The 26,836-nt window shown below is 36.4% G+C and overlaps 1 protein-coding gene across 1 annotated transcript in view; it reads right to left on the bottom strand.

The window, feature by feature from the left end:
- Ptprz1 (protein tyrosine phosphatase receptor type Z1) overlaps nucleotides 1-26,836 on the bottom strand; it is a 161,325-nt gene that overhangs the window by 133,255 nt on the left and 1,234 nt on the right. The window contains exon 2 of the mRNA XM_052172827.1: nucleotides 3,568-3,633. Within this exon, the coding sequence (XP_052028787.1) occupies nucleotides 3,568-3,633 (66 nt within the window). The remainder of the gene's footprint in view (nucleotides 1-3,567; nucleotides 3,634-26,836) is intronic.

Below are 26,836 nucleotides of genomic sequence, written 5' to 3'. Positions count from 1 at the left end.
CTTGTCTTTACCATCTATTATGGTGTAACAGTTCCTATTCAATATAAAGCAGGATTTATCTTTCAGATGAAAATAAATCCCAAATGATTGCAGTTGTCAGATATAAAGTTATAAAGTATATAAAATTATAGTTTTTGGAAAAAGGACTTTTTAAATCATTAATAAATGTATAATCCAATCAATAACATAACTAATTCATGCACAAAATAGATATTTTATAGCAATACAAATATATTGTCTACATAAAATAACCTTTCAACAATATTCATCCTTAAAGTAGATAATATGATAGTAGTGGGAATTAGGAAATTATTTAGTCACTATAAAAAAGTAATCTTAGGAAAAGCTTCCTAAAATAATCTGTTAGCAGTATCAATTTATTCAGACCATATCATTGGAAATTACTTTTGGTCACTCTGTACTTTCCAGTGTTTCAGAAACAGATAGCCAATAAGTAATTATTTTCCATTATTTAAAATTTGAATGTAATATTTATTTTGTTATTTGTATTATTTTAGCCTCAATATTATCTTAATAAAATTAAAATACTTAAATTTATTAATTGCAATGCAATTTAAAGATACCTTTATATTTTACTTATGACAGCTTTAAAGTTTTATGTTGTATGAGTTGCCTGCATCCTAGAATCAAATGCAGACCTAGGTTCTTTCAGACAAATATATCACATGAATATGCATAAAAGCACAAGTAAAATTACATAGGTTAATCCTAAGGCTCTCTTACTTTTGATTTTAAGTCTTTATGCCCTACATTACTAATTGAGCATCACTTCACAATATCATAATTCCCCCAACAACATAACCTAGCCTCTGTTTTGTGAGTGATTTAACAAATCAAATAATTTGGAAAATTAATATTAAAAATGTGGTCTTTTACTAAAAATTTCATTGAACTTTAAAAATTAGCACTACTGAAAATATAGGAATGAAAATGAGTAGTACAACTTTTAAATGTTTGGCTCTATCTCATGGTGAATATAAACATAGGATATAATAAATTATAAAAGTCCTTTGATCAAACAATTCTTTTTATCAGAGTCCATTTTAAAGAAGCTCAAGCGAGTAGCTGTGGATTTAAAACACGATGTAGTGATGTAAGGGCAAACTAACGGAAGAAAGAAAACTAAACAATTTCAAATGAGACAGAATCATGGATAATTTTTGTTCTTATATATTTTACAATGTTTATAAAATAAAAACCTATTTTCCATATGTTTTTAGATCATCATTATACATGAGAACATTAAGGAAAGGTCTTTCCAAATCATAATAGAGGATTTTTATTGTCATCTACAAGGTTTTCACAGTGTAGGGACATCAACTTTCCTGTTCTGATGATACCTTGATTGCTTCCCATATTCCAACTGGGATTCGTTTTGTCATTTCTTCTTTCTCCTCTCTTCCTCCTCCTCCTCCTTTCCCTCCTCTTCTCTCTTCTTCTTCCTCCTTTCCTTTCCCTTTCTTCCTTCCTTCCTTTTTTTTTTTTTTGAGACAGGGTCTCTGCCTGGATCTCACTATGTAGACCAGGCTGACCTTGACTTCATACAAAGCCACCTGCCTCTGCCTCCTGGCTGCTAGGGTTAAAGGACTGAACCACTATGCCCAGCTTTGATTATTAATTTTTTTCCAGCCAATGTCAGAAACAGTTAGAGGTAAGTTAGAATAACAAATGTCATTAAAAGAAAAGAAGAAATAAAAAAGAATGAAAGAAAGAAAGAGAAAGAAGAAACCTGTAAGATTAGTAAAGATCTTCAAAATGCCCAATCCTCAGAAGCACTGAGTGATCTCTTCAGAATCAACTTCAGAAAGTTTGCACTGGGACTCTTGAAAATACCCATTCTTTTTTCCTAATTAGAAATTGGATATAAATAAATAAATAACAAAATTAACTGTCTACAACATTTACAATTACTTATAAGAGTTAGCTATATGAACACAAAGCGAATAGCTAAATAATAAATTTTCTAATCACTTCAGGCACACATTAAGAACTGTTAAGGCCTAAGTAAGATATTAAGGCCTAGATGCAATGTTATGGCCTAGGTAAAATGTTAAGGCCTAGGTCACTATTACCTGGTTAGCTTGCCATTTTGTCCTGTTATAAGTAGTATAAGGAAATTTTCTTATATGCTGTTTCTACTTTTGCTAGGAAACTTTCTCATGCCCAAGTTGATTGCTTATTCTGTTGTGTTCTGTGCCCTTTGAAGTCAATTACAATTGAAGTCAGAAGTACTGCTTAGTATAGTTACCTACAGTAAGTTTGGGCTTACTGGGTTCAGAACCAACCACCCAGAAGCACTTCCGGCATCTACATATAAGCTTTTCTGGTACTGTATGAATGACTATAAGCAAATAATAGTTCATAGTGAGACCCATTATTTTGTTACTAACAGTATTTTGTATACTAAAAAAATTAATAAAAAGGAGAATACATATCTATAAAATTTAACATTTTGCTGCTTTGTTTTCTTTTTTTTTTTTTTTGTTTTTTAAGTAAAGCAAAGCCCAAATTATCTAGGCTTGTGGTTAGTTCCTTGTTTTCTCATTTACTAGCTTGTAAGTCTATCCAGTGCCCAACTACAGTGCTCGTCTAAAATGTCCTAAGTGGTTGCCAAACGTGTGGTCCATCTGGATTCCTCTCATGTTCTCCTATCAACACTATAGTTTCTCTTCTTTGGGAATCTTTGATTATCACCTATGGTTAGAATTCTTTCTAACCTACTTCAAATGTTTTTGATGATTCAAGCCAAGTATAGTCATCACACGAAATAATTTTAAAGTTTGGTTCCAATGAGCTCAATCACAGACATTCAGAAAAGAAGACCTTACTCAAAAAAAATGTGCATTATAAACATTTATGAAACAAGTGAAAAACAATCACCATCTCAATTATAACAGCAAGTGAGTGCTTGGTGGAATTTTCCATTTTTTAAAAAATATGTTTAAGAACGTGTTTTTCACTTCATTGACTCATTTCATGCTCAGCCTAGCCCTCAATGTCAGAGACGAAAAAGACTGATACTCGGGTAGGTTATGCATATCTCCCCAAGAAATACAGAAAAAAGGTCTGAAAACTAAGTTCAACTAACAATATACTATACCGCCAAACTTATGAGAAGCCCACTAAAAATAATTTTCTCACAATGATATTTTATTAATTAATAGGACCACATGGAAGTAGACAAAAATAATATGCTAGGTTATAAGAATTCCTTTTACACAAAGTAACAAATACAGAGCAAAGAAAGTGTTTGTTAATTCTCACTGTGTACATCCAAAAGGAATATTTGTAATTTCATAATGTAGATAATGGTTAAAAACCCTTAATCTTAGAAAAGCTAAAATTTGTTCTAAATAATGGTTAGGAAATAGAGGATGATTATTAGTATGATCACCATATGTTAATCTACAGATGGTCAAGAACTATGAAAACACTTTCGCTGTACACTATATAAATAACTATGTAACTGCCAATTGTATATTTATATTTGTTACATGAATTAAAAATATTTGTAAAAAAAAAATTCTCACTGTGTAATATGCTTACCTGTGTAGGACCAGCCAATCTCTTCAACAAGTTTTCTCTGTTGTCTGTAGTATCCATAAGCCCAGTCTAGAACCAAGAAAAATATAACAATTAATTTGAAGAAAAACAGGTGGCCAAAAATTAAAATGATGTTGTCAAAATTTTTTCATGCCAGAGGTTATTATTTTTTGACATTATTTTCTATGTTGTGCTCCCGACATCTCCATTCAGTCATGTCTCCACCATTATCAGCATCAACACATCTGGAGTAATTAGTGAAAACTATAAGTAATACTTGTAAAGAATGATAAACTTTAGACAGAGGCAGAGGAAAGTTCTCGGCAACTCAGTGGTATCATCACAAAGAAGACATGGCCAGAAAGGACAGCTTGTCTCCAAGTTCAAGATCGGAAAACTTGTTACTTGGAAACATTTGGGGTTTACAATCTAACACATCTATAAATTCTTAAGAGAGCCCCAAAGGATTATCTTGTGTTCAAAACATGTTTCCTTCTGAAATAAAATGAAATTAGATGTCTTGACGAAATTAAAATCTTTAATGTATGAATATGGCGAGGAGAAAGGCTGTGGGAAACTTTCAACATTGTATAAGTGGCAGATACCTCTTGGCTCAAGGAGACATGCTCTAGGGAAAATGTGGTACAATTTATAGAGGAAGAAGATGAGCAGAAGCCTGGTCTTCATTCTGTGTAATTCAACACGTGCCTAGACCCATCTCAGCATCCAGGGATTAGGTGTCTCGGTACTAACTCATGTGCCATACACCCTTAATCCCCGACTACACGGATGCTACTGCTCTGTCTCAGCTCCAGTGTAGCTATAGGAAGCCTTTGCAGGCTGTGTCTGGGACCTACCTGGTCAGTACAGCTGTCAGAGCTCCTTATGCTGAAAAGGCTACAGTTCTCTGATGAACTTGGGAATCACTGTCCATTCGAAGATGGGATTCTGACTATATAGCTCTCATTTGCGTATTCACACATAAAGGCACACTCTGTATACTGATTTTTTTCTTATTAATGAGGAAAAGTATTTCTTATTACCTATTCTATATGTAGCAAAGCATGGCTAACATTTCATGTAAACCCAATTATACAAGAAATGATTCTGTGATCAGTTTCATTCACTTTACATGTTTTATTGTTGCTGAACCAAAACTTTTTTATCTATTTTTTAACACCAAGGATATTCCACTATATGGTAGCCAAGACACAACTTCCCTTAGACTTGACTAAATGTTAACTAGTTAGTTCCTGGTACTTGGTTCCTAACCTCTGTTGTCTTAGACTACCATTTTACTGCAGAAATGCTACAACTGTAAGATCGTTTTTCTTTCTGTTGCAATGCAGAAATCTTTAACTACCAACCTGGAAATTTACTTCTCAAGTACTGGGAACCAGGTCTGCAGAGTGTAGCCGTAAAGGGAAATGGGTATCCTTGTCCTGCAGAGTCAATGGGCACTTGCAGCACATGCTAAGTACTTGAATTTATTACCTGGGTTTATTTTTTTCTTTGGATAAGCAAAGGTGGGTGCTGGTGGCTCATACCTTTAATCCCACCACTCAGGAGAAAGGTAAATGGATCTCTATAAGTTCAAGGCCACCTTGGTCTACAGAGCAAGTTCCAGGACAGCCAAAGCTACACAGAAAAACCCAGTCTCAAAAAACGACAATACCAAACCAAGCAAAAATCTGTCAACAAGCACAGGGGTCCTACTGCTTTCGTCAGATGTCTTTCAGCTCTTCCCAGCAGCTCATTATAGCCCTTAAAAAACCTTATCCCAAGAGTTGAAGTCAGACAGACTCTGAATGTTCTCTTTGACCACGATAGCTCTGAAAACATTGTTTCTAGATTATTTACATCTGCCTGCTGAAAATTCTGTTTTGAAAAACAGACACACCCTATGTTATTTACCCATTCATCATCCAGTGGGTACTCAGGCACTTTTCATTTGGGGTGTATTACGAATAATGCTGTTTTAAACAGTTGTGCATACATTTGTCTTGCTACTTGAAGATGAGATTAGACTCACTGTTAATTGTTTAAATCAAGTTCTCTTAAAATGATAGTTATGCAGAGTAATTTAAATGTTGAGGATAAAGGAATACATATGACTTGGTATTGGAAAACACCAGAACAATCACTAGACTTTACCATTTGGGGGATGTGGTGGATTCTGTTTCATTATAAGACAAATTAGCCAGAGACATGGTTTGTACATGTAATTATTGATAAAGGCAAAGCTCTAAAGCCTAGCTTCTATTCCCCTATTCACTTATCCTGCCCCAGGATTAAGGGGCTATTCATGACTTTCTAAGGCTCTGTCTCCCAATCAGGATCCTTGCATAACTTCAAAGGAGATAAAACAAAGCAAAATCATGTAGGAACCCAGAGGTCTGCTAGCACAACTGAAATGAGTCAGTTAGAGAAGATTGACTGGACAGGAAATTTGTCCTGGCAAGCATCCCGATGTTTCCCTGTAAAACTTTGCACCCACACTGCAAGAAGTGATTTTCTAATCTTTTGTGCATCTCAACTGTATCATTTTAAATGGTAGGTAATTTTTATCATATAGAACCATTTTGATGATTTGCCAGGATCAGATACTGTGCAAAAACTAACTGTACTTAACCAGTGGTCCTTTGAAGTAAGTGTAACAGTAAACCCTTGCTTTAACATTTTGTTACAAAGAATAACAGCAAAATGTGAGCCAACTTTTGGCTTTCCTTATAGGTCTTCATCGCCACACAGTGAGTATTTGTCCTCGGGTTTTTAATTACATACATTAGGAAAGCATTTTCAATACAAGATTTCCAGGTGTTGGTAGCTCTCATCAGTCCCTTTATGTATTGTTCCCTTAATTGTTACTTCAAACAATGCTGTTCCACATTCATATGCTAATTACACAGACCTTGGGCGTGAGAGAATACCCCACTTTAAGAACTGAGCTCTGAGGTCTGATAGATGAGATGTGATAGCTCCAGTGAAGAGGAAAGGGGGACTAGGCTCACTGGGTTCTTTTTGGTTTTTTGTTTTGTTTTTTCTGGTCTTATACACACTGAAAGCCAGTAAAAATACAATTGATCAAAGCGTTTAAACATTTACCATTCATGAACATTATGAATTATAGAGTAGCTTTCTCTTTTCTATGTGAATTTTAGTTTCTGTAGCTTTGACATTTTTATTTTTATTTTTTATTTTTTAGATTGAAAATACCTAGTGTGTACTGGCTAGTTTTATGTCAACGTCACACAAGCTAGACCCATCAGAGGAGGGAAACCTCAATTGAGAAAATATCTCAATCCTAACTAATACAGTCTCATTAAATCTGTATTGTAGTTATGAAAGTAGGAGAGAAATTCTAAGGAACCATACACATTAATAGAGGTAAATAAATATGTTTGCAGACAATTTATTTTAAAGGCTACTCTGAAATTTGTTATGAAATATATGTTTTTTAATGAAATGACTTTTGACCTACTTAAAAGCTTGAAAGAAATTCATCTTACATACTCTCAGATAACCTTAAACATTTATTTTTCAGCCCCTTTCATCTTAGTCTTGCATGAAGAATCAATAGAAGGGGTTCAGTGGATAAAGGCACTTGCTACCAAGAATGATGATCTGAATTCAATTCTAGGATTCACCTACTGGAAGGAAAGAAACTTCTGAGAGTTGTCTTCTGACCTCCATACGTGGACCATGGTACAGACAAAAATTTAAAAATATAAATAAACTTTTCAAACAACCTAAGAGATTAAAATAGGAACATACATATAAGCATACACACAACTATATATTTATTACTCTTCAAAATCATGTAAAGCAGTTTTACTTTCCTCGATAATTACCAATACTATTTTTCACAACTTTTAAAAGCCCCTCTTACCAAATAAAAATGAGATGCTCATTCCGTACTAAAGTATCCTAAATACTTTAATTATAACATCACTCCAAGTGTACTCTAAGAAAAGTCATTGTTATATCTTGATCAATGTTATCATCTGCCTCCTATTACAGCCTGTAGGAACAGTGTTCTTATGGTACTCATAGAGATATGTACATATTGAATATCATACAGTGTCCAGAATATGAAAGGGAAAAGAAATAGAGTGTTTCTCGGGAAGATAAACCAGGGAAAATATAACCACAAATATAAATTTGAAGTTTAGCATTCATGCCTTCTGAAGATGGACTTGCCAAAGTAGAGAATATTTCTACATCGCACAACCTTTAAAGACGTCACTAAGGCTCTTCAGCAGCGTGAGGGACCTGGAAGGATGGGGAAGCAGCCAAATAATCAGAATGAGTTCTTGGAAGCTCTTGAGAAAGGCTGACAAGGAAAGCCATGAAGAGACAGACTGTGGATTCCAGCAGAAGGAAAGGGCTGAGTCTTAGGAGAGGCAAACAACGGAGCTTTCCAAAAGTTGTAGGGTCAGCCAAGCTCTCCTGTAAGCCCGCGGGTCATTAGCGACATAGTCTTGGAAATCTTCACTGATGAAAGGTCATATGGATCTCCCCAATTTTAATTTTTCAGCTTTCCCTTCTTCCTGAGCTTTAATGGAGTGCAGTGTATTGAGTTGATGGACGTGTGTTGAATGTATTTCATGTATGGGTAAACTTTGATGTCTATTAAAAAAAGATGATGGAGTAACAAGAGAAATATTTTATCTGAAGTGAGCCGGGTGAACGAATGTTCATGAAGAAAGTTAGCTGATGTGTAAAGTTTGAACACTGGGCCCAGAAATCTGAAGACAGTCTAGTATCACCAGAACAATTATTCACTAAATATTTTGACATGAAGATATTATACAGCAATGATTTTTTAAAAGATTGACAGTGACATCAGTCATAACTATTGTCACGTGATATAAAACAAGCCTCTTCTTTGAGGAAAATACAATAAAATAAAACCCAAAATGAGAGTTTAAGAAAGGACTCTACTTGAGATGAAAGAAGGCCTATGAACCTACCACAAAGGAGTGAAGTCCTTCCTGGGTGGTTGACACTACATCTACATAGCTGTGACCCAATTCCAGATGCCATATAAGAGAGGGAAGATTTGTTTTAGTTTGTCCGCAAATGTAAGGGAAGAACATCGTAGCTGTGGGAGAACACAGACTCATTACTCCTCATCACAGACAGGAAACAGGGAGCCTGTCAAGGCCAGGGAGGCTATGTCCTGAAGGACTCAGTGATGGTGACCTACTCTCTCCCATCAGGTCTCACCTCCTAACATTTCTAGAACATCCCCAAATAGTGCAATCAGATTAACCACTGCCCGCCCCAAAGAGAATAGTTGCTCTTCAGACCATAATGTAACATGTGCTTAGGATTCCCTGCTGGGATTGCCTTTCTCTTCCTTACAAGAAGCTTGAATTCGCTACCCAAGTAATCAAAGTTCAGCAGCCAACGGATGCTAACCTTCCATCTAAAATTAAATTCTCCTGTGAGTAAAGAGTTTTCGGTATCATTTTAATGTAAGTCACATTAACTAAATTCTTTGCTTAAAGCTAACCAATTGATGTGAAATTTTCTTTGCACATCTTCTTGTCATTCATTTCTAATGACCATGCAGTCTTTTTCACTTCATGTAGCATATGCACAAATATTTGTGGATATGACTTGACTAATTATAGTCAGTCTGATGATATAGCCTTCTTGGGATATAGTAATCGATCAAACATTTTCATACCATTAATTACTATAAATGTAATCCAAGTTTCTAAAAACACATTTCTGTGTCAAATGTATACATACATCGCTGAACCCTACTGTAACTCTTCAATGTCAGCTGCCTTCTGGTGTTGAAAGAGAGCACTTCACTGGAGAGCATTCTCCAGAAGCTTAAAACCAACAGTAGAATATATAATCTTAAACTTTAAGAAGAAATACAGTGAAAAATAAGAGGGCTTGTTAACGTATATTGTTAACGAGGAAGTCTAGATTAAAAATAAGTTGTATAGGCAGGAAAAATGGTGGGTCCAAAGTTTTGAGGCTGTTGGTATTTCCATCCCTACATTGTAAGTCTTGCCTAGTTACAGGAGGCGACCATTTCACAAGGATGGGACAGACGTACTCCCCCTACACATATGTAACCAATATACAGCCTATCCCTCATAGGGGACCTCTAACAGAAGGAACAAGGGCTGTGTCTTACTCCTTTGCTTGCCTTTGGATTTTTCTCTCTAACTGGAAGGCCTTGTCTAGCTTAAGGAGAAGAAGATGAACCCAGTCCTCCTACTACAACTTGATATGCCAAGGCAGACTGTTAGGTTCTCCTTCTGTGAGAAGGAAAGGAGGGGATAGAGAAGGGATGTGAGGTGTGAGGGAGGGACTGGGAGGAGAGGGGGAGGGGAAGCTCTAATCAAGATATAACTAAATAAATAAATTACCAAAAAAATAAGCAAGTTGTAAGTTCAAGTGATCTGTTTCTAGAGAGTAAGCTTAAATAGACAGAAACCCAAATGTATGAATATCTCTATGAAATAAATATTTACCAACTCTATTCAGAGTTTCCAATGACAGCTCACAGGCTTCTCTTGGAAGTTGTGTGTTGTCTTAATCTTAAACACATACTTGTAACCTTCAGTGACTCACATATATTTCTAAAGTTGAAAAATTTTCAGATTTAAAAACATGATCATAATAATCTTTATCATATAAGTGTTATGCATGCTTGTTTTAAATAAATTTGGAAAATGTAGATACACAAAATAATTTTAAAATCACATAATCTCTCCTGTTTATAAATAATTGGAGCTTATGATCTTAAACATTCATTTTATTTTATTATTTGAGAATTTCATATGATCAAATCTACTCCCCTTCTCATGCATCCCCATACCCCAACACACACTGTCCCTCTATAATTCATGTGCTTGTTTTGTTAAGCCCATTGCATCCATTTAAGAGTAACCAGTATGTGTATGGGTATAGACTAATCTTCTGGACCATGGGTAGTCTCTCAAGGGCTATATTTCCATGAAAAAAACTGAATCTTTCTCCCTCCCCAATCAGCAGTTAATTGCCAATCACTCTTCAGCTAAAGGTGGGACTTTTTCTCCACCACCTGTATGCATCCCAGAATTTTAACTGGCTTAATCTCACACATGCATTCACAGTTTCTGTGAGTTCATATGTGCAATGACCCTATCATGTCTGAAGGACAGTTTTCTTGCAGTCAACCATTACATCTGATTCTTACAATCTTTTCACCTCCTCCATGATGATCTCTGAGTCTTGGGACAGAAATATACATATATTTTTTAAATGGTGGATATTCATATATATTTAGTTTAGATTTTACATAACCTTAATCAAATCCTTTATTTAGTTGATAATGTACATTTTCACAAACTAACAAATTACTGATCTACTATCAAGCTAATGAATATGCTTCTACAGAAGCATAGGCATATATTTAAAATCATTCTCTGTACTTCAGTTATTAATATTTAAAGTCTGGGAGTGGAAAGATGGCTCCTCTCCAACTCCAGCAGTTCTGACTCCCTTTTCTGGCCTCTGTGGCACCATACTTACAGGCACACACCCACACATATATACATAATTCTAAATAATGTCAACAGTAATCATAGTAACATATTTTAGAATCTGCTTATGTTTGAAACTCTTATCTCATGGATTTAAATGAGTGATGACAGTTTTCATTATTGCAGTCTAGGATACATTGATGCATAAAATAAAGTTTATAGATGTAAACTTAGAAGTTTATAAGTTTACATGTCTTATTTTTATTAAAAAAAAGATGAAATAGACAGCTCATTTTGTCATTACACAATCATAGGTACATGCTTTGTACCCATAATTAACAGTGAGTTCCTCAGCCATAAAAGAAAAATCCAATTGTTGATGACACAGTAATAATAAAACTAGTGATAGAAATAACAGTGCATGTAAAAATAGAAAGTAGAATGAGCTGAAAGTATGAAAAGTAGCAAGAGAAATTCAAATAAGAAAACTCTCAAGAAAATGTTAAAACACTATAAATTATTAAATGTGCTATTTTATTTGTATTATATATCATTGTGTTATTATGTACTGTCAAATCCTGTGTATGGTAATAGTGTATTGCTATTTAGTAATATAGATAAGTCTGTTTTCAGGAAGTCTTTTATTCTCCTGCTTACACTGAAATTCAGCATAGAAGACCATCTGCTATTCCATTCTATGATGGATTGCTCAGATTTTCCAAACAACTTGCACACTAATATGAACAGCTACCTAATACAATGGGGTCTATGAATAATGCACAAAACAACAAGAAAATACATCTAGCAATCATGCTGGAACTGCACTGCTCCTTAGTTTTCAAGGTGCCGGAAGCTTCTTTGTGGGTTGTTGAGGGAGAAAAGTCAAGAGTCTTACCAAGCTGTGTGCTCTAATAACACAGTACTGGCCTGACAGTCAAGGTGGCTCACTAGCGCAATAGTGGCAAGGCTGTTATAAAGGTAACCAATTACTCTCTGATTGGATTTGAGGCTCACTTTACGGAGGGAATTCATGCCAACTAGTATAAACAGTATCCAATGCTCACTGCTAAAAAGGTCCTGGGCCATATTGGGAGAAACTTGTACCACTGTTTTGCTAAAGATATATATATATATGTCCCTTTGACAGGTTCAGTCCTGTACAGGTAATCAGAGCTACTGTGAGTTTTTGAGTTCACAAGTGTGTTATGCCTGGAAGACAGCATTCTACAACACTCCTAGCCCTTCTCCTTCTGCCTCTTATTTCCATGCCTTCTTCACTGATGGTTCCCAAGCCTTGAAGACAATGATAGAAGTGTCTATTTAGGACTTAGCAATCATTAGTCACTTTCAGCACCATTATCAATCTCTGCAACAAGTATTACCTTCCTGCAAAAAGAAGCTTCTCTAAATAAAGCTGTCTGTGAGTTTAGGAAGCAGAAACATTAAATAAATAAATAAATAAATAAATAAATAAATAAATAAATAAATAAATATCTAGGAGATAGTTTGATTATATAGATGTTAATTTTGATAATTGCTAAATTCAAAGTATAAATGTCTACACATCAGCAAAAGCAAAATATAAACAGAAGAAAAAATTAACTGGGTGAGGATGTGGAGCAAGGGGAACACTTCTCCCTTGCTGGTTGGAGAGTAAAATTGTTCAGCCACTTTGGAAATCAATATGGCAGTTTCTCAGAAAATTGGGAGTCAATCTACCTCAGCACCTAGTTATATCACTCTTGGGCATATACCCAAAGGACAGGGAAATGGAATAGATTTTCTTAGTGGGCTGGGATTGCTGGAGATGGTAACAGGAGGGATCTGCTGGGAGGATGGAGAGAGAGAGTAATGGGAGAGATAACTAGAAGACCCTGGAATCTATGAGGGTGACCCTAGGGGGATATAGAGTCTGAAGTGGCCATTTTCTATAACCAAGCAAGACTTGGAATGCTACTGCAGACATAATAGGTCTAGTGAGAATTGTTAGATTGGGGCTGGCAGTAAGCTCAGTTGGTAAAGTGCTTGCCACAAGTACAAGGACCCTTCTCCAGAACTCCTGAGTTAAAAATCCAGTTGTGATAAAGCACTCATATGCCTAGTACTAAGGAGGTGGAGACAGATGGATCCTTAAGGCTCATTGCCCTACTAGTGTAGCCTACCAGGAAAGTTCTGGGCTGATAGGAGGGCTTGCTTGAAAGATACTGGGTAGCACCTAAGAGACAGTGCCCAACACTGTCCTCAGCTTCCGTGTGCTTATGCACATACATACACCTATGCAAATATCTAAAAGTACATAGCACTCACACACAAGGAAATAAAACTGAGAGTGTGGGTTCAGTGAATAGACTCTCAAAGGTTTGCTATTGTTATCTTAATGCTCACTAATGCTCAAAGGGTCTTAACGTTTTTCTTTTACATACAAATATGAGACCTACCTTATGTGAACTTTCTGGAATGTAAATTGGAAAGAGTTAATCAAGAATCTGAACATTTTTCATATCTTCTGACACAGTAATCATATATTTTTAAAAGCAACCAACATGGGAGGCATCAGAGGGCGATGTGCCAAGCTGTTGATAGCACCTCAAATAAGAGCTAGTTAGTGGAAAATATGTTAATCTGTAGAATACGAGCACTTCAACTATGGTCATACTGTAAAAGAATGTGAACCTATCAAGATTATATTTTCAAAATTCTCATACTGTGCCAACTTTACCGGACTGAAACCATTATCATTGATTATAATATGTTTTTGTAAATACTACATATACAGAAATGTAAATTTCACTATATGGAGTCCTGGGGAGCTGACTTTGATCTTTTCATATGTTCTTATGGCTTGCATATATTTGATGTGACTAGGTCTTTAATTTAATGCCTTGACACATTGAAACAAAGTTGGAAACTACAATCAAACAAGCTGAAGATGAACAACTCTTCTGAAGACTGTGTAAAGAACACTGAAAAGCATTTAAACTTGTCACTTTGGGGCAGCATCAGATTATCAAGACTACATCTAACTATGAGAGCCATAGACTGTCCCCCAGCACTCAGGTCAGATAGAGAGGGTCCACCATATGGGAGAAATCCTTGAAAATGCCTTGTCCTCATGTGCATCTTGATTCTAGGAGATTTCTCGACAGGTAAAAATTAAACCCCAGACGTCTATACATTGAATAGGAAAATATGGCAGCTTTCTGTGCTAACTGATCCTGAATTAGGTGTGGATTGCACTTTAAAACTACTGCCAACATGTTTGCAGATTCATCATACAGTTGAGTCTGGGCACAACAGCAAGCTTTTTTTGACTCTCTTCCAGGGTATGGACTGGAAACCCATTTTTTTGTCATTAATACCATTGAGATTGTTTCCACTGGTCTAGAAAAAATAAGTTATTCATAGGAAACATTTCAAAACAATTAACTTCTTGCTGCCTCTTCAATGGATTTTTAATGATTTAACTTTTTGATTTGCCAGTGTCTTTTACAAACCCAATAGGCCATGCATTATTGCTCGTTCAACCTATTTAAGACCAGTCAATGTGTTTCAAAAAAAGATTCGGGCAGACATGGCAGATTTGTCTAATTTTAATTATATGCCTATGGAAATATTGGTGTGCCTCACTTCATTCTCAGGGAGAAGAATGACACTTTGAGAGATGACCTTAACAAAGTCATGTTCTATTTGCTTCTCTTTCCACAAATGCAAAATGCACCCCTTCACCCACGATGTCAGCAAGGACCAGAATGTGTCAGTGTTAAGCTTCGTGCTGTTTTTTTTTTTACATGCTTATGTCACATATATCATTTTCTAAATTATTTTTAGGGTTTTGACCTTTTTTTTCAATAACAAAGCTAGATAAAAAGATCTGACATCGATTAAGATGTGTATAGTACACATTGGTTCATTCGCAGAAATGTTCACTTGTTTATTGATGCTATCCGATTCTTAGCTCACTGAGCCCTGGATCATTCTAACTAGACATGCAATACACATAGAGAAACATTAATGTTTGCAAGCAAATATTAAATGGCTTCGACTGAAGAACATTACGAACTCCAGGAAGTTCAATATTGAACATTAGTTCGACTTAGAGGGACTATCCTTATATAAATATTCCAATACTCCTCAAAATAAGCACTCTCTTCCCTTGTTCTCATTTGAGACAGTGTCTTCTAAGGTACCACAAGGGAGTCTGCAGTCCTGACTCTTCTACATAAGTCTTCCCAAGCACTGAGATGAGATGTGTACTATAGTCACACACCCAGCTTTCAAAATGATTAGTGTTAACAGCAAGACTTTTAGAACACTGATACTCCTCTTGTTTTAAAAGAGGTCGAAGACAGCTTAGCTCCACCATTTGTTAAAATTTCACACCTTTTATATTTTTCAACAACTTTTGTCATTGGAAAAGCTTTTTTTTTTTTAAAAAAATGTGTTTAATGACGTCGCTAGCCAGTTTTAATGTAAAGAGGTTTTCATTACATCCTTAGTTGCTTTTCATTGTTATCAAGTATCAGATACTGGAGTTTTATAATAATAATAATAATAATAATAGCAATAGTAATAAAGACCACAGCTACTGCTTTCTTAGTATGGTTAGGTGTGTCACTGCCATGAGATGATTGGGAAATAATTACTCATCTTGGTAAAGTGTGTAGGCAAGCAGAAACTGTTCAAATCCTTTTGGACCATTGGGTTGGTCCTGTCTCTCTGCTTGGCACTTAGACTCCTCTCCATCCCATGCCTTTACTACCTGCCAGGCATGCTACTTTCTCTTTCAGGGACATGCTTTCTTTTTGGATCTTGGTATTTGCACAGTCCTCAATCCCAGCAAAGTTGCCCCCCAGGAAAAGGATTTAGTTCAGCCACTAATGGCAACAGGCTTCTTCAAAGCTTCTGGTCACTGGCCTATCTTGACTAATAACAGAACAGGGTCTTATTGGCTCGGTGTTGCAACAGCTGTTCACAAATTTTGCCTGAAACACGAATGTTTACTGCAGTGGCAGATGCTCAAACATGCTCATTCGGTGGCCCAGATAACACAGATTATCGTGCTTATAGGAATAAAATGTATAAAGCACTCCTGCTCAGTGTATAATTAATAGCCTTCGAGAATAGATCTCACCACTTACACTTTACACACAATCACAAATGTTTAACTAGGGGGTTGATATTATTTTTCTTGGACTAGTCAACTCAGTTAGAACAAATATGTCTTTCCCCCCAGGTTTACCATTTCATTTGTGAGGATATGAAGAGACAGAACAAGCTAAAACAGTATTTGGGACCTGGACTGCAACCAGGACTCTGCTGGCACCGAGCCCTGAAGTTATTAGGCCACTGGGACACCTCAAGGTAATTACCATACTCCTGCAGGGTGATAATAGTGATAGGGAAAGAAGAAAGAGCAACCCACAACAGACCAAAGGTAGCATTTTTTTCACCCCTAGGGGAGTTATCTCTGTGTGCAAATTGAGGAAGAGAAAAGGTGTTTTCATGAAAGGCTTTAAATTTTATATATGATATACCACAAAGACACAAAATATTGAAATAGAAAGATGATCCCTTTAAGGAATTAAAAAAAAAAAACCTACCATTTATTGAGGTAGGTGTTGCCCTTGCCAAGACACACAAACGGACATCAGAAGATAACTTTCAGGAGTTGGTTGTCTTTTTTTTTAAATCACAAATTTATTTATTTTTTATTAGATATATTCTTTGTTTATATTTCAAATGTCCCTTTTCCTGGTCCCCCCCCCAAAAAAAACCCTAGCCCTTCCCTCCTCCCCCTGCTCACCAATCCAACCATTCCCACTTCCCTGTCCTTGCATTCCCCTATACTGGGGCATCGAGCCTTCTCAGGACCAAGGGCCTCTCCCCCTTTGATGTCCAACAAGGCCATCCTCTGTTACATATTTGGCTGGAGCCATGGGTCACTCCATGTGTGCTCTTTAGTTGGTGGTTTAGTCCCTGGGAGCTCTGGGGTACTAGTTGATTCATATTGTTCTTCCTCCTATGCTTGTCTCCTTCTACAGGTGTGTTGTGGAGTTCAAACGCAGGGTGTTGGACTTAGTGGCAAGCACCTTTCCCCCCTTGAACCATCTCTCTGGCCCTCATATATTTTTTTAATGACTAAGCAAAAGTACTTTCTTGCAGTTTATACTTCTGGCATCAATCTCACTAAAGCAAAATTGTTTTGATGAGAAACATTTGATGGATAATCTGCCTTATCAGACTAAATACACACTGATTTGACTTTTTTAAAAAGATTTATTTATTTATTTGATGTATCTGAGTACACTGTCGCTGTCTTCAGACACACCAGAAGGGGGCATCGGATCCCTGTTACAGATGGGTGTGAGCCACCATGTGGTTGCTGGGAATTGAACTCAGGACCTCTGGAAGAGCAGTCAGTGCTCTTAACCGCCAAGCCATCTCTCCACTCCTGATTTGACTTTCAAAATGAAATCTCACAATATTTTGTACTCAACCAAGATCACAAACTAGAGCATACTATGTCACCCAAGATGCTCTCAAACATGGATGTTCTTGCCCCATTGTCCATACTATTGAGAGGCTTGACCACAGTGCTAAAAATGTAAGCCACCTTTACACCCTCAGAAACAGTTGACAGAGACATGACTGACTTGATTTTAAGTGATACCTGCATCTTCAACTGAATGAAAAGCCTTGTGTCTTGTGTTTAAGTGGATGTTCCTTATGAAGTTTGGATTCTCAGAAGCCTCTCTGGTGTCAGAGAAGGGAAAAGGAGTTATTTGGCATTAGGAGATGCTTTTGGGGGACATAGACACTTTGGACACTCTGTGGTGATACAGCAATGGGGTTAGCTAGTCATTTGGGATGGTGGTCCTTGTTAGGAGAGACCATGGGTGGAGCTATCAAGTGAAACAGGTTTCTCAATTCTTATGACGGCTGTCATCCAGAAAGACGGCACTGTGGCATACCCTGTGCTGGGCTTTATTCATCAGGGAGAAAGATATCCCCTTCTTTCATGGATCTGCAACAAGAATTAACGCCATTTATTTCATCCAATTTTCATAGAATGGCCAGTCCACTCGGCAGGCAGTGCTTTGTAAAATAAGAAGAAAACGGCAAAGCGTGTTTTTATATGTAGAACCAGCTTAGTAGTGGCACGTTAGGAAGTAAATGAAAGTTACCAATTGGGTTCAGAGCTACAGAGAGGCAGCGAGTATTTAGCAGAAGCTTTTTAAGACAGATTGCCAAGGGGGTTGATTTTAGTGACTCCAATTATTCCATCAGGATTTTTAAGAAAAATTAAGCATTTTTGTTTTTGTTTTTCAGTAACACTGACTGCCAAAGGTATTTCAGAGGAAGGAGGAGGGTGAAAGAGGGAGCAGAGACTGATTCAGCAGATGATTTATGATTTTAATGAACTTGACTCTTTGAATTCAAGGCATGTCTTGAGGATTTTTCACAAAAACAATCAATCCTTTTCAGAGCTTAATGCCACAGTAACTTCCTGCGCTCAGTCAGCGGATCGCCATGGACACACTCGGATGCCTTTCACTCTCTGCCTCTCCACAGGGTTGTATTTTGTGATGAGAAGAAAAAGCCATAGTGATTCTAAAGCATTTTAGGGTCTTAGACAACATCAACCTTTGTGTTATGAATGATTATCAGAAAGTTAGAGAGTGATAAAAAATGATTTCCATGTACCAGACAAAAGAGGACCACTATGGACTCCAGAAAACACCAAGAAACCAAAAACAAATGGTGTGATTTAAGGCAGTGGTAAAGACGAAAGGCTCTCAGAGTGGGAGCAGCCCGGGGGAAAGCTGCAGTCTGTGCTTCTCTTGAATGGACAGCATGAGCAAAGCAAACAGGGTAAGGATGTAACTAAAACATCAATTAACCGCACGGCTGGATAATTCCAAACCTTGATTCCAGTTTTTCCCAACAAGTAAACCAGATTATTTTTGTCTGAACATTATGAATGATTTCCAAAATGCTTTAATTTGTGTAAACAAACCTAGAATCCTTTGGTTGAATGTTTGAAATGTCAATCAATGTTGCACGATTGTACTGACATTAATAAACAAAGAGAACATTTCCCCTTTAGCTGCTGAGGTGAGGTAACTATGGCAATATCCAGAGAAAGCCCTACCATGATGTCTTTGGTTTTACAGACCATCTGTAGATTAATTGGAATACTCATTAAGTCAGCGCAGGTTAAGGACAGAAACATCTTACCAAATCTGTATTAGCGAAACAAACAACTTTATTCCAAGAAATATTCATTTAAAATCTTTGAAATATCTACTTCATGTACTTAATAATCTTACAAATGAAAAGGTTATTGGGTCAGTTTGTCAAAGCTCTTAAACCATTTCATATCTCAGCCTAGTCAGAAAAATCTCATTATATAGTGCCCTTGGGTAGTAGGTAATAGCTAAGAAAGTTTTGGTAAAGAGATAACCCAAAGTACCGTAGAACACTGAATAGAATGTCCTGCTGACCTCAAGCTTTACTGTGACCCCAAAGCACTGACTCAGCCATCCTTTGCCTGGATATCTTGACTTTCTCCCTTCTCTGCCTCCCCCAACACACCCGGCCCTCATCGTCCCGTGGCACCTTAAGGACGGCATATCTTTAACTGGTGAATATTCTTTCTTGCAGTTATAACTGATCATGAATTGTCTAACACATTTTATTATGATTATTTATTTAGTGTGTTTAGTTCTAAACTACTTGAGAATTCAGAAAGTGTGTTTCAGGTTCCCTACACCTCACTAGGCTTTCCATACACCTAACTATGTGCTTTGCATGGGGTTCAATAAATAATACTTCAATAAATAAGCAATGGATTCTCAGGAATATTGTCTGCCACTTACAAATCTATCTTCTTCGTTGTTAGAGAGAGAGAGCAGTGATCTAAATCACCCCATCCCTTGTGAACAGGAGCTGTCCTTGAATTCTGTTTTTACCATAGAGCAAACAGTAGCCATTGTTCAGTCAGTGCTCAGTGTTTTCAAGCTTTCTTCTCCACCTCTCAACTAGTTTCCATCCTCCCTCACTGACTGTATCTCTCTAGATTTCATGAAGACAAAGGTTCACACTTTTCTGTCCTCCTACTCCCTCTAGGATATCTTGAGTGTCAACCTTTCTTCATAGATATCCTTGGACCAGATCACACAGTGGAGTCTAACTACCCTAAAAACTCTTCTCCTTCATCCTCCTTTTACCAAATGTCTTAGATACATGCACTGCCAAACAGTTTTCTAACAGCACCTGTCATCTTCCTGTGACATTTCCCAATCTTCTTTCTGTCCTGGGATCACTTTAACCAGCAGAGGCCAGGGAATCTATCACCTCAATGGGCAAAGAATATGTGCCTAATGAATAATATAAAGGTGAATGCAGGGTTACTAAATAGAGAATGAATGGCAAATGATGCAAAACGCACTTCCAACTTAATAAGCATCTCTTATTTTATGTTCCTAGTGCTGACTGCTACCAAAGAGAGCAGCGCACACACAATGATGTATTGGTGTCAAAAAGTATGCCCTGTCTTACTGTTATCTTCATAGACGACGGTTGTTCTTAACCATAAATATATGAAAGTTACTTCAAACTTTCCTTAGAATTTATCAGGGTTTCTTAAACTTAGCCAGTACTTCCGTCTGTTTAATTATTGAAACCCTCAATTATACATTAACACCTTCAGATTAAAAAAAAATTCCAGTGCTCATCACCAGTAGAAAATACCTCACCATAAGTTTCCATTTCAAATATAATTTTCATCTCCCTTTTCAGAAATACCTTTACTTTTTGATTAACAAGTCATAAAGAGAACTTCAATTAATTTTCCCCTAATGTCCTTCCTGCGCAGATTTGCCATTTAAATAAATGTAATAATTGACCTTAGCGTTGTCTAAGTGCCAGTACTGGAAAATCTTAATGAAATACTGAATACCTTATTAAAACAAAACACATTTCACATAGGCACATAAAATGGAAAGACTCCTAATTTTCTTTTATGGTGTATATTAGAGGTCCTATGTCTTACATAGCCAGCTGTGAGTGAGAGATAGAAACAGTTACCTGAGGGGAAAATTGGATTTACTTACAAAGAACTCATTAAAGAAATTAAAGGTAGCATTTTCCTTTCTTTTTGAGACTTACCCTTGACAGCCCTAGGAGCAGTCCTAGAAACTTTGGTTATTTACAGGCGGACCCTTCTACCATCCTCTCCCACCCATCTAGGCAAAGGGAAGGACAATGGAAGACAAGAAGCCTGTGTCAGACCCAGAACATCCATCAGAATTAGGGATAAGAGATATTTTTAAATGCATTCAATGTAGAGGCACTTGCTATTATTATGAAGCAAACCACAGTGCTTACTTACTTATTGCAATTCATATGGTAAAAAGTTTGTTTTCTTTTAACTGGCTGGTTATAACATAAATCAATAGGTCATCAGTGTATTAAACTATGTAACAGCATGGGACTTCTAATTAGCTCAAAGCTTGCTTTCATGTAGAGCATAACTGTGTATATCACACAAAACAAAAACTATTTTAAGTAATATAGAGGTTGGTTGGATTTAACTTTCTGACTCTCAATGAATAGTAAAACACCAAATGAACTCAGTTTTAGTGTAACTGAATGTTATTTATCAATTCTCCTTGGAATAATTGCAACAGAAGATGGACAGTTCACAGTAGACTGCCAGTCTTCCCTTGGGTGTGTTACTTGGCATTCTAGGATTAAAATGTAGGAGTGGAGAGGCACCCATATTATCCTCAGACTTCAGAATATTTCTGTGTGTTTGTTCAATCCCATTATTCATTCTTAACCCGCACCAATCATGGATCTAAAAGGCATGGGATGAAGACAAGATGAAAGTTTAATTTGAGCCCAGAAGAAAAGCAAAGAAATCAGCCAAAAGGTAACACAAACAAAATCACTGAATACATAGAATAGTCAGAAACATCTCAGAAACAGAAGCTCAGTGTGGCTGCCTCCTATAGTATACACAATGGATACATTTCCATGATATAAATCTTCAAGTACCCAGAGCCCTCTATTTCCTTTTTAACACCCCAGAATATTTGTTTTGGAATTTCACTTTCCTAATATTTATCCAGAGGATCTCATATTATTTCAAAAAGAGGAGCCACACTACTGTTATAGAACCTCTTTCTGACCTTAACACAAAGATGTAATGTCTAAATATGATGATGATTTTACCATTGGAAAACTCTATTTGCAGATAAGTCAGTTTCAATCAAGAACACAGAGCCTCCAAATGGTTGTTTATATTTATTTGACAAAAAAAAAAATCTAAAAAGTGATCTCAAGAATTGAGGCTCTTAATAAATTACACATCTGAAAAGAAATAATCATGGCAGTTTGTTAGTGTTTATAAATTTTATTATTTAAATTCACTCATTTATTTTTGAAACTTGGAAAAGACTTATATATGACATTCAAATATTGTTTATTCATTTTACTTAAAAATTCACAATAATTTGTGAAATTCATAAACTTAAACTATAATAGACATACATATGAAGTAAATTAAGTTGCTAAAATGTGCTAATTTATATCTTAAGATCTTTTTTGACCTTGGACCATTCCACTGATTTTGACATATCTATATTATATTGTGATACTTTCTAGGCTTTTAAAATATTCTTTTAATCTTTGACTAATTAAGCTATGTGAAAGCATAGATGCTTAAATAACTCTTTAATGTATGGTCTTGGGCCATCACTAAGAAGTCAGAGAAAGTATTTGGCACATACATACAAAGTCATACATACATATATACATACACACATACATACATACATACATACATACATACATACAAATATAACGTGAGACTTATGGTTTTGATTTATAAAATCCCTATTCCTAATGTTTATCCAGACATGACAAAATAAATTAAATGTCTTCAAATTAACTTCCATATTTAATTTATTTTGAACATACTTAAGTTTTTTGCTATATTACATAGTTCAGTAAAACTAACAAGAATTTTAATGACCATTCCTGTTAGTTTGAAATCATTAGGATTCATTCATAATAAAAGCTACATGGTGTAACTCTGTTTTTTGGTGAATTTGGTTTTTATAAGTAAAAGTATAATTTAGATTAACATCACTTCTTTTATCATGTATTAGTTACATAATTATTGATGGAACTAAACTCGATAAATAGTATTTATTTAGATGATGAGATTTTATTTATTCACAAAGAATATTCAGAGACCTTTCAAATTTTCAATTTCATGATCTACATTTTACAATAAGGACCTAGAAGTCTCTGAAAACAAAGCATAGAGTTTGCATGATCAAACAGCAAATATCTAATAATTTATTATTCCACATGAATGCTAAATATAACTCAAGTTTATCTTCCAAAATCATAGATCGTAAGTTTCACTTTCTAAATAGTGTGCGAAAACTGACTCTTTCCGGGAAGGCATGACCCAGCTAGCCACTGTGCAGTCAAGTCAGGGCATGCTGTTAACATGCACTGCATGTGTGGTCAGAAACCCCTGTCCTTTCTCATCTAAATTAAGCCTCTCTCCCTGAAACTGAGGGGAGCTCAATTATCTAAAACTCCCCCAGACAAACTTTCCTTGAAAAAAATTCATTAGTGCCAAAGTAGCACCTAGGCAACAATGACAGTCTTCAAGTTAGTTATTATTCCTTATAAATCATCAATCTGAAGCTGAACTGTGAAAGATGACATTGGTGGTTGTATCATATCAAACTGCTACAGTTGAACAAAATGGATACAATTTAATTGTGTTCACTTTACCTCCAGAAGACAATCTATACAGTTTTATTATAAAAGCCTGTTATATAACATTTAAAAAATAAAACAACTATTTAGACATGGGAAAGTGACTGTTAGCCATCTGTGTGCTTCCTTAAATGAGAAATTCACATTTTTAATTCAAGAGACTTATAGGGCAGGAAATATTCCTGACAGGAAGTTTCATCTCTGATACAGTCTTTAGTCAGCCACATACTTCTTTCTTTTCAAATGATGGTTCTCTTTAAAGGGAGGCAGTCTTTTAAACCCCGTAGTCACTAAGCCATTAATAAATTTAAGTTTTCCAGTTTCTTAGGAAAATCTACCCTGAAACACTATAGAGGGATGAGGAAATCACCACATAAACAAAGGACATCAGCTGCAGTAGGCAAGGCCATTAGCCTTTTGTATGGGGCAAGTAATTGACAGAAATGTGCTTGTAAAGACTATAAACATTATCTTTCATAAATCATGTCAATTATCTTGGGAAGGTATTCCACAGAGTGGAATATGGCAGAGCAATGTGGATAGGGAAATGGTAGTCACATGGTTAGGAGAATCATCACAGCGATGTTTTCAGTTCACTGGTAACTTTTTATTTGAATTAGTATCACACAGGGTTTTTCTTTTTCCCTCTCCTAATAAAAGCCCAGATGGCCTCCATTTCTTTGTGTGCATATGCATATGTGTGTGCATGAATATATAAACACATGAATCACTGCAAGCTATTATTTTAGATTAAAGTGTCAATCTTTACTTCTTGCAGAATTTCCTGCTTTTTTGAAATGGCCCCCATTCTTTAATGCCTTTATCTGTTTGTCTATGTTGTTCGTTGCGATCTGGACATGAGGTGAAACATCTGTCCTCATAACATCCTTCAAGGAAGCTGTCCTCAGTGACTGTCTATACAGAACTCTCCCCACAAGGCTGAAGAGTGGAGTAAGGGTTTCTGGGTAAAAAATGGTTGGTGCTGGTTCTGTTCTCTTGATTAATGCAGAGTAAGGAATTACTTCACATTATTGTTCTAAGTATTGTTGGTACACTCTGTGGAATGTGAAACACTTGAATAAACTGTTCTCTTTACCCAAGGACTGAGAGTAGAAATGCCAATTGAGAAAAAAAGTCTTTCTCAGTATATCTTTACTAGGGAATTACCTATAGCTTCTTGGAGTAACCAACATAAAAAAAAGATACCCTTAGGCTCAATCAGTCAAAAAGCTATAAAGTTGATTATATAGACATAAATCTACATAATTACAGTTCATTCATGTGAAAGATTTTTAACTGATCAACTTGCAAAGATAGCAAAATTGAAGGTTTTTTTTTTTTTTTTTTTTTTTTTTTTGGTGTATTGAGGTAAAGCTGAAACTGTACCTATAATTCTTAGGTCTCTATATATGATAGATTGTGGGGCAGTGGACTATGCCAGGAAACTTGGTAAGGTTGAGTGGGTTGGAAGCCTCAGAACCTTATACATACCAGAGGACAGAGGATGGTAGGAGCTTCACCTGCTTCTGACCAGGCCCCTGTCATGTGACCACAGCACTCCATGGAGAGTATTGGGACAATGAGTCATGTAGGGGCAGAGTGCCCCAAGTCACTCCACATGCAGATGAGGCATGCCTAACATCTCAGACCAAGCCAATAGAAAACATCTGTTGTCAGACATACAACCCTCCCCAATATGTATATACGATCCTATCTGAAGGAATAAACATGTAAGAATTATTCCATCACGAATCCTCTGAGAGCTTCTGTCACATAAGGGCTGTAACAGTTCTTGACAGGAGGGTTCTCTCCTGAAACTTTCTATGCTTTGGACCCGTGTCCATGACTTGGTTCCTGGCAGCTGCACCTGGCTTGCTAGCAGAGCTCCCTACTGGCTCTGTGTAGTGCAGTGCAGTGTCTAGATGCTTAGCGCAAGTGACACACACACACACACACACACACACACATACAGAGAGAGAGAGAGAGAGAGAGAGAGAGAGAGAGAGAGGAGGTTTCTGAGCTTAAAAGAGAAAAGTTTAACAAAAACAGAAGGAAAACAGGGAATCACAGTATTGAGTGAATGGGCTCTTTAGCAATTACTTTTTTCTAGACCATTCTGCCAAATGAGTACGCCTTGAAGCCTTCACTATAAACTTCCCTTTCTAAGTGTATATGTGCTTGTTAGAATGAGGATATTCTGATGTTCCACTTCCTTCTGGGCATAGGAGAGAAGTGTGAAGATGAAAGATGGTCTCAAGTTTGGAAGTAGCCGGCTCGCTTGGCTGGCTGCCACCATGGTCGTCAGAATGGTAAGGATGGGGAGAAAAGAAATAAAACCTTCTTTGTGACACTGGATTATAATAGGTGAAAGGACAAGAAGGACACAAATCAGAAATGTGATTTCTTCATGACCTGATAGGCATTCTGGAATAATTTCTAGGGAAACAAGTTTGACAAGTAGCATCAGGAGACCAAATAATAGATATTTAATCAAAACATAAGCACACACTGTTTTTTGTTTTGTTTTTGGTTTTTTTTTTTTTGTTTTGTTTTTTTTTTTTTTGGTTTGGGTTTTTTGGTTTTTTGATACAGGGTTTCTCTGTGAAGCCCTGGCTATTCTGGAACTCACTCTGTAGAACAGGCTGGCCATGAACTCAGAAATCTGCCTGCCTCTGCCTCCCAAGTGCTGGGATTAAAGGCATGTGCTACCACTGCCAGACACATTGTTTTGAAATATCAAGAGATTAATTAACTAAATTCCCATTTGACATGTAATATTTCCATCAAGTTTTAGAATATTTTAACTGGTGAAGACATTTTCGTCACCAGAGAATTCTATAAGTCCTGCTGCAGCGTTTGTTTAGAGAGTGATCTGTATTCTAGATTCTAAGTCAAACATACAAAACTCCTGTTACTATACATTTTCTCAGCTATTAATCATTTTAATGAAATATAGCATTTCCACAATACTTCTT

Source organism: Apodemus sylvaticus, chromosome 2 (assembly GCF_947179515.1).
Source record: "Apodemus sylvaticus chromosome 2, mApoSyl1.1, whole genome shotgun sequence".
Taxonomy (NCBI): Eukaryota; Metazoa; Chordata; class Mammalia; order Rodentia; family Muridae; genus Apodemus; species Apodemus sylvaticus.
The sequence above is the reverse complement of the archived record's forward strand: the minus strand, read 5'-3'. Positions and strand labels throughout refer to the sequence as shown.